The sequence below is a fragment of the Eptesicus fuscus genome, chromosome 3, assembly GCF_027574615.1.
Source record: "Eptesicus fuscus isolate TK198812 chromosome 3, DD_ASM_mEF_20220401, whole genome shotgun sequence".
Taxonomy (NCBI): Eukaryota; Metazoa; Chordata; class Mammalia; order Chiroptera; family Vespertilionidae; genus Eptesicus; species Eptesicus fuscus.
Genome location: NC_072475.1, coordinates 80525043 through 80538656, shown reverse-complemented (window position 1 = coordinate 80538656; position 13614 = coordinate 80525043). Strand labels below are relative to the sequence as shown.

The 13614-nt window shown below is 44.9% G+C and overlaps 1 protein-coding gene across 1 annotated transcript in view; it reads right to left on the bottom strand.

Annotated features, from left to right (window-relative positions):
* The window catches only part of LOC103301207 (cell cycle control protein 50C-like), a 31080-nt gene extending 17797 nt beyond the window's left edge, over positions 1 to 13283 (bottom strand). The window contains 4 exon segments of the mRNA XM_008158128.3: positions 1387 to 1488; positions 7679 to 7789; positions 10017 to 10215; positions 13268 to 13283. Of these exon segments, the coding sequence (XP_008156350.2) occupies positions 1387 to 1488; positions 7679 to 7789; positions 10017 to 10208 (405 nt within the window). The 5' untranslated portion in view covers positions 10209 to 10215; positions 13268 to 13283.
* Positions 13284 to 13614: the final 331 nt, after the last annotated feature.

The window sequence follows — 13614 nt, the reverse complement described above, 5'->3', positions numbered from 1 at the left end:
ACTAGAAAATCTTTGTGTTGTGTTGTGTGTTTGTGTGTGTGTGGATGTGTGTGTGTGTGTAAATCCCTTTACAGCTAAATGGATTTAATAGCAAATAAAAAACTGATATTGAACAATAAAATAAATATTTAAATAAAATAAATATTTTAGACTGAAAAGAGAAAAGTTTTTTTCCCCTCATTAACAATACATAGTATAGCAAATATGTTTGTAAGAAGAAACTTTACCTTACTGGCTGTGCTAAATATCACCTTATGTCTACACTTAAATACATTTTAAAACCTGTTTTTATTGAAGTGCAATTTATATTCCAAAAAGTATAAAAATCAAGAATCTATAGGCTAGATGACTTACCTACCTAAGAACCAGAATATATTTTTAAAAGAATAGTTGCTAAAAATCATTTGTTTATTACTTTAATATAAAAATGTCAGTATAGAAAAAATGGTTTTCTCCTTGTTTTTCTTGCTGGCATGCTAAATGTCATCTACCACGAGTAAAGTTTTGCAATCCTAGGACTGCAAGGGTATCCAATTACATACCCTCCAAGTGGAGCCCAACTTCCTTAAACTTGGCTAGATTGACGGCCCCGGTTATAGGAAAGACACTGCTAGACACGGTGAGCCAGACTAAGACAAATCTCTCGGAGTTACTATCAAAACGGTTGGTGATTCCATCAACTAAAATGGGCAACTTTAAAGATAACTACAGAAATTACGGGTGAAGGAATAATACAAAAATCTAATCAATGCGTCAACCTAGTATGCCATCAACTTTAACAGAAACAAAATCCTGATTGTGATTGAAAGATACTTGAAGATTTGCCCTTCTGACACATTCATTATTACCAAGATTTGGACAATCCAATATGTATCCAATTTTAATGTAAAATTCTGTCAAATAAAAAAAATGGTTGGAGCAGGAAAGGATACCCCTTTTTAATCAGCAAGATCCACACTGCTCTGAAGAGAGGAAATAACTCCTTTTCTCAATAGCAGTTACTCTGAATACACAGCCCCTTCAATTTATGCAAGAATGAAATGAACATTTCTATCTGTAAAACCTCAGCTTTTGAGTTAATTTTCTATATTCTCTTTTAGACTGAAAAATCCATCTGGTTTAAAGAAAAAAAAAAAAGGGAGCCTGGCCAGTGTGCTCAGTGATCAGAGAATCGGTCTGCCCACTGGAGGGTTGTGGGTTCAATTCCCAGTCAAGGATTTGGGTGCATGCATAAAGCAACCAATGGATGTGTCTCTCTCACATCGGTATTTCTCTCTCTCTCTCTCTCTCTCCTCTCCCTTCCTTCCTGGAAGGAAAAAATATCCTCAATTTTGGGGTGAGGATTTTTAAAAAAAGGATATTATGCCAAAGTTAAAAAAGCCTTACCTTTATATTTCTACCCATCAGTTGGCTATTACTTCTGGATAGAATATAATGATAGAGGTTCTGATGGAAGCCATACAATTTGTAGTACATATAAACATTACCCTGTAAAGGAGAACAGTGAAAAGTAGGAAGAGAGTAAAAAAGTAAATTGGAATATTAATAAACACAGGACTTTCAAAATATAAAAAGTGGTAAAGAAAAAATGATGGAAACAAAGTTTTTTTTTAAAATATCAAATAGAAAACCCAAGAAATCATTATTAAAAGTCAGTGTTGGACCCGGGCGGGGGTGGGGGGTGGTGGTAGCTCGGTGGTTGAAGGGTTGTCCCAGACACCAAAAGGTTGTGCGTTTGATTCCTGGTCAGGACACATACCTGGGTTTCGGGTTTGATCCCTGGTTGGGGCATGTATGGGAGGCAACTGGTCAATGTTTCTCTTTCACACTGACGTTTTTCTTTCTCTCTCTCTCCCACTTCCTCTCTCTAAAGTCAATAAAACATAGCCTTGGGTGAGGATTAAGAAAAGAAAACAGTGTTGCTCATCTGAGAAAAAATCATTGTTGGATATAATATTGAATGCCAGCTGGAATTGAAAAATAATTAAAATAAAAAAAACAGTGTTGGAAAATCCTGGTCTATAAAGAATTATTAAAATGGCAAAATAACTTATTTTTAATGCTTTTATAAGGGCTACTGCATTCCTGCTTTGAAAATCCTATCTAATAAAGAGGGAATATATTAATTGAGGGCCACGCCCTCAAAGATGGCAGCACCCACAGCCACAGGATGGCGGCACCCAGTCCCCTCAGCACTGCACCTGCCCTGGGAGTCCCCCAGTCCCTTCAGCCCCCCAGCCGCCCAGGGCTGCCCGAGGCTCAGGTAACCAGGGCCGGCTGAGGCTTGTGCTGCCGGCAGTGGCAGCAGCAGAGGTGTGATGGGGGCATCACCTTCCCCTGATCGCCGGGTCGCCTCCTGCCCCTGAGGGCTCCCAGACTGTGAGAGGGGGCAGGCCGGGCTGAGGGACCCCCCCCTCCAGTGCATGAATTTTCATGCACCGGGCCTCTAGTATTTTTATAACCGGGCTTTGTATTCTCAATATGTAAAATTTGATTTTACAAATACTGTTATTTCCCAGCAATACTAGGAGATATGTTTTCCTAGGGGTTGTGGTAGGCATCAAAGTCACGTGATTTCAAAGCAAACCCATGAAGCATAATTTAAAATGGGAGCCACTGAGCGTATTTAGGTGCCTGTGCATACTGGGCATGTGAAAGGATGAGACTGGTTCTCTGTGGTCCAGCTCCCAGGGTTTTCGTGTTTTTATCCTTAGGATGTAGCACAGTACCTGGCGTATAGTACTTGCTCCAGAAATGGCGAACCCCTTGGACAAAAAGATGGAATAATTCACTGATCCTAAAACAGGTGATTTTCACCTTAGTTATAAATAAGTAGCCTTGTTGCCATGAGAGGCATGCCTTTTCATGGGCACTGCTGCGTGAGGCTGCCCAGTCACAGGCCACTTTCATGCTTCCACCTTTATGGTAACATACCAAGGCCCTGGAAATTCTCTAGGCAGACTTGATACAGATTTTACTAACAGCATATATAATGCAACTGGAAATGGCCAATGTAGCTTTTATAATTAATATATGAGCTACCTCCAAAATAATGAGGCCTGAGTCCAAAAATATATGACGGCTTCCCATTTATTTAAAGTGCCTCCCACATGTTATGTGCTATGTTCTTTGCCAGAAACACAGAAGTATTCTTTTACAATTCCCCGAGTCAATTTCCTTACACTATGCAAAAACAGCATTTGGAAAGAATTTTGGCCCCACCCTAAAAGCCTTTAAGAGGATGAGTGTGGAAAATGGGAGCGGGTACCAGGGCAGACTGGAAATAAAGGTCATGGTAAGTGCGTCCAGTTACAGAAAACAACGAACGCCAGCGAGCTTAATCAGTTGTAAGAGAAAAATCTTTGGAACACCGAGAAGGGAGATGCTGGGCCATGACAGAGGCAGGCTGCAACATAATAAACACAGAGCTTGGATGTGAAGGTGGGTAAGCCAGGCGTAGCGAGAATGACTGATTACATTTCCTCACCCAAAGGGGAAACCTCTATTGTTGACCCTTAACTACAGAAAAGGTGAAGTCCACAGAAAGGAATTTACCATACATTTTCTTGGAAGCTAAAAAGAGAATTCTACTTACCCAAAGTTATATATTTATATAAATGATAAAATAAACAGGCAGAGAACACACCACATTAGGGAGAGGAGTGTTTTCATAACCTGTTTTCAATGATTCTTTGCCCAAGTTTTCGCTTAACAAGGCCTCAAAGGTCATCACCTCTCTGATTAGTCCTGGCGGCACATACTTTACAGCATTTCTTCTCTTTCCACCAGTGGCACTTGGTGCAGGACTCCGAACTGAAGGCAGAGTCTCACGTGGGTTCATCACCAAGCGCACGCCATGTGTGCTGACTGGCGAGCAGAAGGCCCTGTGACTGCCCTAAGCCAGTGATGGGCAACCTTTTGAGCTTGGTGTGTCAAATTTCGCCAAAAAACTGAGCATAACTTGGGTAGTGTGTCACTTTGAGGAAAAAACATTATTTCGCAAATGTTTCATCCTCAGGAGCAGCAAATGTTTCATCCTCGGCATGCGGCCGCCTCAGCGGCCACGTGTCATCAGAAATGGCTACGCGTGTCAGTGCTGACACGCATGTCATAGGTTCACCATCACTGCGGATTTGTACGGAAAAGCCTTAGCCTGAAAGGAATGGTTAGCAGCTGTAACACTTCCTTTGCTTTAGGGTTTCAAAGGATGCAGACAGATGGGAACTGAAGCCCTTTACAGGTTTTGTCCTTTGGATCTTTTTCTTTTTCTCAGTAAGTACTCTGAGCCCCTCAAAAAGGAACAACCCTGCTTGACAAAATGATTTCAAGTTTTTTGACTTGCAGAACTGTGAGAGAATAAATTTCTGTTGTTTTAAGCCTTCCCTCTAAACTAAGTGACTCGAACTTTTACTTTGGGGGGAAGCATAGGGAACTGAGGAAGGCAAGCAAGGGTACACCTGTAGAGAACTAGAATTTTGACTTACAATAAAAGGATTCATTTGTAAAACTCCCCCCACTGACTTTATATAGATTTCAGTTATAACCCAAGTACAACTCAGTAATTTCCTTGAAATTTATACCTGACTTACAAAAATGATTAGAGCTACCCATAATCAATACAGATGTGTTCAGAATATTATTGATACCAACATGCTTTCTTATGGGGTCAAGGGGAAAATAAGAAAGATACAACATAGAACCAAAACTGCCCAGCTGACGTGGCTTAGTGGTTGAGCATCAACCTATTAACCAGGAGGTCAGAGCACATGCCTGGGTTGCAGGCTCGGTCCCCAGTAGGGAGCATGCAGAAGGCAGCCGATGAAGATTCTCTCTCATCATTGATGTTTCTCTCTCTGTCTCCCTCTCCCTTTCTGAAATCAATAAAAATATATTTAAAAAAGAAAGAAATGAGCTTATAATTAGCCTTAAAAACATAAAACCAAAGCCTCCTAGAACAAAAAGCCATATAATTTAGCACTTTATCTTTCCTTCATTCATTTACTATTCTAGAAAGTGTCTCCTGAGCATCTACCATGTGAAATATACAGTGCTATGCACCGTGGAGGAAGTAAAGATTCATGTACTCATTCAATAAACATTAATCAAGCCAAGCATTGTTACCAGGGTTTGGGATACAACAGTACAGTGAGAGACAACAAACAATACATCTATATAACAAATTTTTAATTTATATAGTATACTAGAGGTCCGGTGCACAAAATTCATGCACGGGGTGTGTGTGTGTGTGTGTGTGTCCCTCAGCCCAGCCTGCACCCTCTCCAATCTGGGACATCCCTCTCACAATCCAGGACTGCTGGCTCCCAACCGCTCATCTGCCTGCCTGTCTGATTGCCCTTAACTGTTTCTGCCTGCCAGCCTGATCACACCCTAACTGCCCTCCCTTGCCAGCCTGGTTGCCCCCAACTGCCCTCCCCTGCTGGCCTGGTCGCCCCCAACTGCCCTCCCCTGCCGACCTGGTTGCCCCCAACTGCCCTCCTCTGCCAGCCCGGTCACCCCTAACTGCCCTCCCTTACAGGCCCGGTCCCTCACAATTGCCCTCCCCTGCTGGCCATCTTGTGGTGGCCATCTTGTGTCCACATGGGGGCGGCCATCTTTGACCACATGTGGGCAGCCATCTTGTGTGTTGGAGTGATGGTCAATTTGCATATCACCTCTTTATTATACAGGATTAGAGGTGATAAGTACTATGGAAAAAATTGAACTTACAGCAAGGTAACAAGGATCAGGAGTGCAGGGGTGGAGTAAGTAGACAGGCTACAGCAAGAAACAGGTTGGCCAGCCGAGGTGAGAACTGAGCCAAGACCTGAAGGAGGCAGGGGAGTTAGACAAGTGGATATCAGGTACAGGGAGCAACCCAAGAGTATGTCCAACTTGTCTGAGGAATGAGGATTCCACTGTGGTTGGTGTGGGGGTGGGTGGAAGAGAATGGAGAGATTAGGTCAGAGAGGAGGCACGAAGCCAGATCAGGTGGGCCTTGTAAAGCCTTGCACTTTTTCACTTGGTGGAAAGAGGAGCCATTGCAGGAATTTTTAAGCAAAGGAATAACATAATATGACTTGTGCTTATAAAGCTTACTCTAGCTGCTCCGTTGAGACACTGATGCAAACAGGGAGACCTGTTAGGAGGCTACTGCAGAGAATCGGGTGAGAGCTGGATGTGGCATGGGGCTAGGTAGCTGTGGCAGAGGGGTGGAGAAGTGGGCAGACTCTGGATGGAATGGATGTGAGATGTTAGAGCAAACAGGGTGGAATGGATGTGAGATGTTAGAAAGCAGAAGGAGTCAAGAATGACTCCTGGTTTTTGGCCTGGGCACCAGAGGGATGGAGCTGCTATCAGCTGAGATTGAGAAGTCTGTGGTTGGAATGTTTTTTTTGGGGGGGTGGGATGGGGAAAAGTGGGTGTCAGGAGTTCAGTTTTGGAAAAGTTGAGCTTCACATATCTGGTGATCATCCAAATGTTGACATCAGGAAGACAACTGGAAATACAAGAGTGGCTAGTGGAAAGGAGGTTTGGGCTAGAGATAGAAAAGAGTGTCGGCAATAGTTGGCACTTAAAGCCAGGAGGTTGATGCTGTTTCCAAGGAAGCGAGTGCGCACAGTGAGGAGAATGCTGAAGGCTAAGACTGAAACCCTGCTGATCTAGCACAAAGTTTGAGGAAGATGGATGGACAGCATATAAACCAAAGAAGGGCAGCCAGAGAGCTAGGAGGTTTTCCAGGAGCGCGGTATCCTGAAATCCATGAGAAGGACGTGTGTCAGGGATGCGGGAGTGATCCATCGCCTGTGTCTGCTGGGCTGACATGGAACCGAGGACTCCCAGCTGGATTTATCCACATGGAAGACATTGGCAACCTTGCAATTTCGCTGAGCCTTCTGAAACATTCTTAGGAATACACTGCAGTCTAGGACTTAGTTTCCTTCCTTCTTTTTCTCCCTCTTCCACTCCCTCCTTCCTGCTCCCCTTCTTCCCTCTTCTCCAGGGGCCAGAGCTGTGTTGTCTGACTGCTCTCAGTCTCCTCGTGCTCCCTCCCATTTTCCCTTACAGGCAGTTCCCGCAATAAATATCTTGCATGTTTGATCCTGTCTTGGCATCTGCTTCTCAGACATGACTTTGATCAGCCCAAGAGCAGGGACTCTCTTAATATTTCTTTGGCATTTCTCACCGCGTCTGACAGCCAGGCCAAGACTTGGATTAGGCAACTGCATATGTAGAATGGCTTGGAGGGTCCCAAGGAGAGTCCCACCAGGTGTGTGACCCTCTGACACTAACTCACTGTGTGACCTTGGTGCAGACACTTAACCTCTCAGCCCATTAATTTTCTCACTATAAAATGAGTGGTTAGATTCCGTGATCTCTAGTATCCCCACTTGTGCTGACATTGGAGTAAAACCGGCTTGATTGATGTGAAGAATTATGTGACAACACTGAGCAGGGAAAGAATCTGGAAACTTAGAGACAAAGGAGAACAACATTCCAAAAGGAAAAAAGGGGTGAGGAGTCGCACATGAACTCAGAGCTTTATAAGACCCCCACCCGCATGGCCTTACTTTTTGTATTTTCAGTTTCAGGAAGCACTTGTTGGAAATCATGAACTTATTGCCAGGTGTGAAGTAGGAGATCAGCATATAGCCAATTGAAGGCTCTTGATTTCACTTACTTGCATTGTCTCTGGCAGGTAAAAAGGAATGGAGCAGAAGCATTCTTTGTCAAAATTAATGGCGTTTTCCCGAAGTTTTGCACAGTTTGCACATATATTTGTGTAATTTATCTGTCAGGTAGGGAAAAGAACAAGGAAGAAGATTTAACTTTGGGTGGTGGACACAATGCAATCTACAGATGATGTATCCTAAAACGGCACACTTAAACCTATATAATCTTGTTAAACATTGTCCCCTCAATAAATTTAATTAAAAAAATAAATTACATGAATATATATCTTAAAATTCAAGCCCTGAGTCCACCAAGGTCAGGCTGCCTGGGTCAAGGGCATGTTGTCAGGCCACGACTAGAGGGCAGCCCGGTGTGCAGGGAGAGCTTCTGTGTCACTCCGGAGGAATGGGCCTTTCATTTGGGGACCTGTAGCATTTTGCCACTGATCTGGAATTCAGTGTTTTTATTGACTATTTATGTAACCTATTGTGATAAAGCCTTATGCCTGGATCATAAAAAGGTGTCATTAGGAAAGTATTAGTCAATGTCTCATAAGGAGTGGGCCTATGGCCAGAGTCTAATCAGCTTTATGGGGAAGTCACTTCACTGTTTTTCCATTTTATTGTGTGGAAAGTATGTATACAAAGGAATTATTCTACATGGCATCTAGAAGACGTTATTAAAAATCACCAAACATAGAAAAATAACTATTTCCAAAATGTAGGGTTATTGACATGTGTGGAATAAATCTGATTTTTAATGTTACATTCTATTTTTTAAAAGTTCAATTCTTTGAAAATGGTAGGGTGGACTTTTTTAAAAAAGGGAAGTGTATCCCAAATGAGCAAATCCTGTGAGCTCTGGCTGAGGGACTCCGTTGTGTGAAGGTCACTTATTCCTGGAGAGAGATGCTGGGAGCTGGGAGGGGCAGCAAAAAAAAAAAAAAAAAAAAAAAAATACAAGTAGAAAGGCAATAGGAGGAGTGGGACTGAACTGATGTTCCCCTTTCTAAAGTCCTCACCATTTGCTATAATCCATTCTTTCAACAAGTTTCTGGCTATTATGTACTGGGCACTGAACAGGAAGGGGTTGTGGGTACTGTGAACAAGCCAGGCATGGCTGAGCTCTCTGTTCTTACCACACACTGTCTTACCTACTCTATCATTAGCTCACTGAGGGCACAAATCAACCTTGACTTATCTGCCTCATCTGCACACCCCACAGAATTCTCAGCACCTCTCACACTCCTGAATGTTAAATCACCCTCGACAGACTTGGCCTTCAACATGTTGCCACTAGCCATGTGGGCGGAGGGAACAGATCAGCTTTCCATGGCTGCCTGTGGAGTAAAGGTCACACAGGCTGGGACGTAGGGCAATCTGCTCAGAGCTGATGTAAATAAGACATTTCTTAATTCATTAGACTGAAAAATGGGCATGGCCGATTTAGCTTTAGACCAGCTCTCCTCAGACCAGCTTCTGGGGGTCTCATCCTCCAACAGCTTGTTAATCACATTGGCAAGAGGCTTGTGACTGAGGGGTGTGCCCTTAATGTCAGCTTTTCTCACTGAGTAGAACTTGGTTTATTTTGCTAAGTGTCCCTAATAAGCCAGAAAGATTTGGGTTGGTTCTTGCCTTTCCTAGATTGAGTTGATGAACCCAGAGAGAGTTCATTTGCAAAGGGAAAGACACTATGCTTGAAAGTGGGCTAAAATAGAAGAGCCTCTGTCTTTGGCTCTTCACTTTTTTCTTTGTAATCCTCACCCGAGGATATGTTTTTATTGATTGTTAGGAAGGAAGAGGGAGAGAGAGAGGAAGAAGGAGAGGGAGAAGGAGAACCAGAGGAAGAGGGAGAGGGAGAGGGAGAGACATTGATGTGAGAGAAACATTGATCAGTTGCCTCCATATGTGCCCCGACCAGGGATCGAACCTGCAACCTAGGTATGTCCCTTGACTGGGAATTGAACCTGCAACCTGGTGTATGGGATGATTCTCCAACCAACTGGGCCACCCAGACAGGCAGTCCTTTGGCCTTGCCTCTCCTCCCACCCCTATCAAGTGCTTGCTCAGTCCTCTGCCAGCACAAAAGCCTGACTTTCCCAGACCTTGTAAACAAGTATGGTTGAGCCAACCGTGTGAGAGTGATTTGTCCTCATTAGGAAATAGGGACGAATAAAGCCACCACACACAGGCTCTGTCACCATGGGCACCTGCCAGCTGAAACAGGGATGTTGCAGTCTCATTTAGCTCCTGTGGAGGGGTTGTGTTTTCAAATGGACCGCTCATTCATAGTCCCAAAGCAGAAAATTCTTAGAAATCGCATTAAACATGTAAGAAGAAACAAACCTCTATTTCCTTGATGCTCTTTGCAGACAATAGAAGGATGATGCCCAGGCCCAGGCAGAATGCTCCCGTGGCAAAGAAGCCAGAGAGGACCTTGGAGGCCGAGAGCTGCAGCCGGTAGGCCGGCAATCGCTGCTGCTTCAAGGCAGTGTTGTCTGGCAACAGGGACAGCCGTGCCGGGGGTGGCCTGTCCATTTTGGTCCTGCAGGTGACTGAGATAGACTTTTAAGACATTTATAACATTACTACTCAGAGTCATCCCCCATAATGGCAATATTAACTTAAGAACGAAGTGGACTTTCCTTTGTAGTTACAATCTGTTGGCTTCCTGAATTATTTCCCAACCAGGCCTGACATTCAGCAGGAGCACCGCTTTCTTCAATTAGCCACTATGAGGTATATTTTACTTAGGTTCCAAAAGTTTGTGCTAACTGCCGTGCTGACGAGGAACACTCCCCAGCAGGTGACCCTGGGAAGCAGCTCTAATGGGATGAGGGGACTAATCCAAGGCAAGACCTTCCTGAAAGCGGGGAAATGAATTTATCTTTGAAAACCTGCCTAAATCCTTGAAAATGAATACAAAAAAAATAGGACCTTCAGTTTTCCCCCCAAATGTGGCTATCCTGTAACATGAATATAATTTAAGTTGGGAAAATGCTCTCAGGTTACAGCTAACTTTGCTATTTGTGATCATGAGAAAGAAGCAAACAGGGATTGTACAACCCAGATGTCTAATCTCAACAGCTTCCGTTTTTTCATCCACAAGAAAGGCTAGAGTAAAAAAATGTAGATTAAAACATCTCTCCCAACCTTTCCCAAGTGCATGCTTTGGAGTAACCCAAATGAGGCAGAAGAAAAAGACAGATAACAATGACATGTTCAATATTATATTACTAGGGGCCGAGTGCATGAATTCCTGCATCTTGAAAGGAACTGTGGGCCCCAAGGCTGCGGTGGGCACAGGAGCGGGTCTTGGCCTCTCCTCCATGCCCCCGCCCCAGCCCCTGGTCCAGTCTACCGGCAGCCCGCTCCCGCCGCTGCTGCTCTCATGTGCTGATGGCGCTCGCCCGCTCGCAACCGCTGACGGCACAGAGTGATTGGGGTTGGTGCCAGCAGCGGGAGCAAGTGGCGGCTGCTGCTCTGATCACCCCTCAGGAGCATGGGGAGGTGGAGAAGCCCTTAGGGGCAATTGGGGCCAGCAGCTGCTGCTTGCATCTGCTGCCAGTGTCTAGTGCCGGTCCCGATTGCTCAGCACTGTCAGGAAGTGTGAGCGGTGGCTCCGGTGCTGGCAGCGGGTCCAAGAGGTGGGACCGCAGTGCAGGAGCAAAGAATTTTCAGTAACCACCAGAGGCTCACTCCGATGACAGCAATTGGCACCCCGCCTTGGTCTGGCACCCCTGCTCATCTGCTCCACCATTCCGCCATGGCCCACACCCGCCATGTTTCCTGTGTGTGCCCTGTCATAGCAACTAGTTGTTCAGCCGTTCAGTCTATTTGCATATTAGCCCAGTGCACGAAATTTGTGCACATTAAAAGGGAATTAGAGGAAATATTTTAATATTGCTATTTGCCCTTTCTCTATAATAGAAGTGTCATAGATGAAAGAAAGTTAGTAAAATGTATATGAAAATCTCCCTCCTGTCAGATTCTGGGGCATGCCATGGGACCTAGAGTCAAGTCCCCGCCCACCACCCGCACATGCTTCGAAAACGCAGGAGACCCAGACCCGGTCAGCCCCACCCTCATCAAGACCCTCTGGGTGGGGCAGCTTAGCCTTAGGTCCCCTGGCCCGGTGCTGGGTGGGGGGCACAGCCTCAGGTCCCCCAGCCTGGCGCCGGGACGGGGGGTGCGGGCTGAGGTCCCCTGTCAAGCCCCACCAGGAAGGGGGCGCGGCCTGAGGTCCCTGTCAAGCCCCGCTGGGCGGGGGCACAGCTGAGGTCTCCCTGCCTGGCACTGGGGTGAGGGGCATGCCCTGAGGTCTCCTGGCCAGGTGCTGGGGCGGAGGGCGCAGCCTGAGGTCCCCTGTCAAGCCCTGCAGGGCAAGGGACCCGGCCTGAGGTCCCTCACCCTGGCCAGGTGCCATGCAGCCTCAGGTCCCTGATGTTCAGTCGTGACGTTATGGCGTCTCGGCTAATTTGCATATTCCTCTATTATATAGATAGATGGTGTTATTGGTTTTGTTTTTCACTTATTAGAAATCTATTAACATCATTTTCATTAGGATGTTAATTACTCCCTTTTCTTTAAGATGAATTTAAGATGTAGAATTAGGATTTTTAAAAAATTAGGTGAGTTTCTAATCCTTCCTCTTTTGTACATTAGGGAGGAAAGCCATGATGGACAATTTTATTTTTTAAGTTAAAGAAGGCAATGACTTTGGCAAATGTGCCTAGTTTAAAAGAATACTAAATAAATGCAAATACATGTAGTAGAAGGTTTCCAATTCAGAGTCAGAACTTCCCACTTGCAGAACTGGTGAAAAAGCACAATACCAATGGAAACTCTTCAGCACGCCATTAGGATCTGGCTTGGAGGTGGTGATGAGTGTAGTGTGGCGGTTGGTATCAGGTATGCTTACAATGTAGGTATTTGATCCAACATTGGTTGGGATTATACTACATAGAAAAGGGCCTAGGAAAAGGGTCACTATAGTAACAAATCAATAGGAACTGTATTTCTTGGGCTTTGTTGTTGTTGTTTATTCTCACCCAAGGATATTTTTTCCATTGATTTTTAGAGAGAGTGGAAGGGAGAGAGGGAGGGAGAGAGGAGGAGGAGGACGAGGAGAGAGAAGTATTGATGTGAAAGAGACACATTGATTGGTTGCTTCCCACACTCATCCCGACCAGTGCCGAGGATCGAACCTGCAACCCAGGTACATCCCTTGACTGGGAATCAAACCTGAGACTCTTTGGTGCCTGATGCTCTATACACTGAGCCAGCCACACCAGCCAGGGCTTTCTTGGGCTTTTTATAAAAAACAAAACCAAACCAACCACAGTCCCAAACTAAAGGGGATTGATAGCTAGTATGCTAGGATTCTCCAAAGAAACAGAACCAATAGGAGATTATATACGGGGGGCGGGGGTGGGGGTCAAAAGTAGGATTACAGTTGTGAGTACACAAAATACAGAGTTTATTCTTATATTATTTATTAAGTATTATATTATTTTCCATGCCAACAACTATAAATCTACTTCTGCCCCAGAGAGAGAGAGAGAGAGAGAGAGGCACGCTCTAAAGAACTGGCTCACGTGATTATGGAGGAGGCGAGTCTAAACTCTGCAGAGCTGTTGTCCCCGTCTGAAGGCCATCAGCCAGGGAGCTGTCAGTTGGGGGCAGAATTCTTTCTCACTTGGTAGGGGGGTGGGGGAGGGGGCTCAACCTTTGTTCTATTTGGGTCTCAACTGACAGAAGGAGGCCCTCCCACAGGATGGAGGGCAATCTGCTTCACTATAGCCACCAATTTAAATATTAACCTCATCCAAAACACCCTCACAGAAACACCCAGAATAATATTTGATCAACTAACTATCTGGGCACCCTGTGGCCCAGTCAAGTTGACACATAAAATTAACCATCACAGATAGTAAGAAAAATA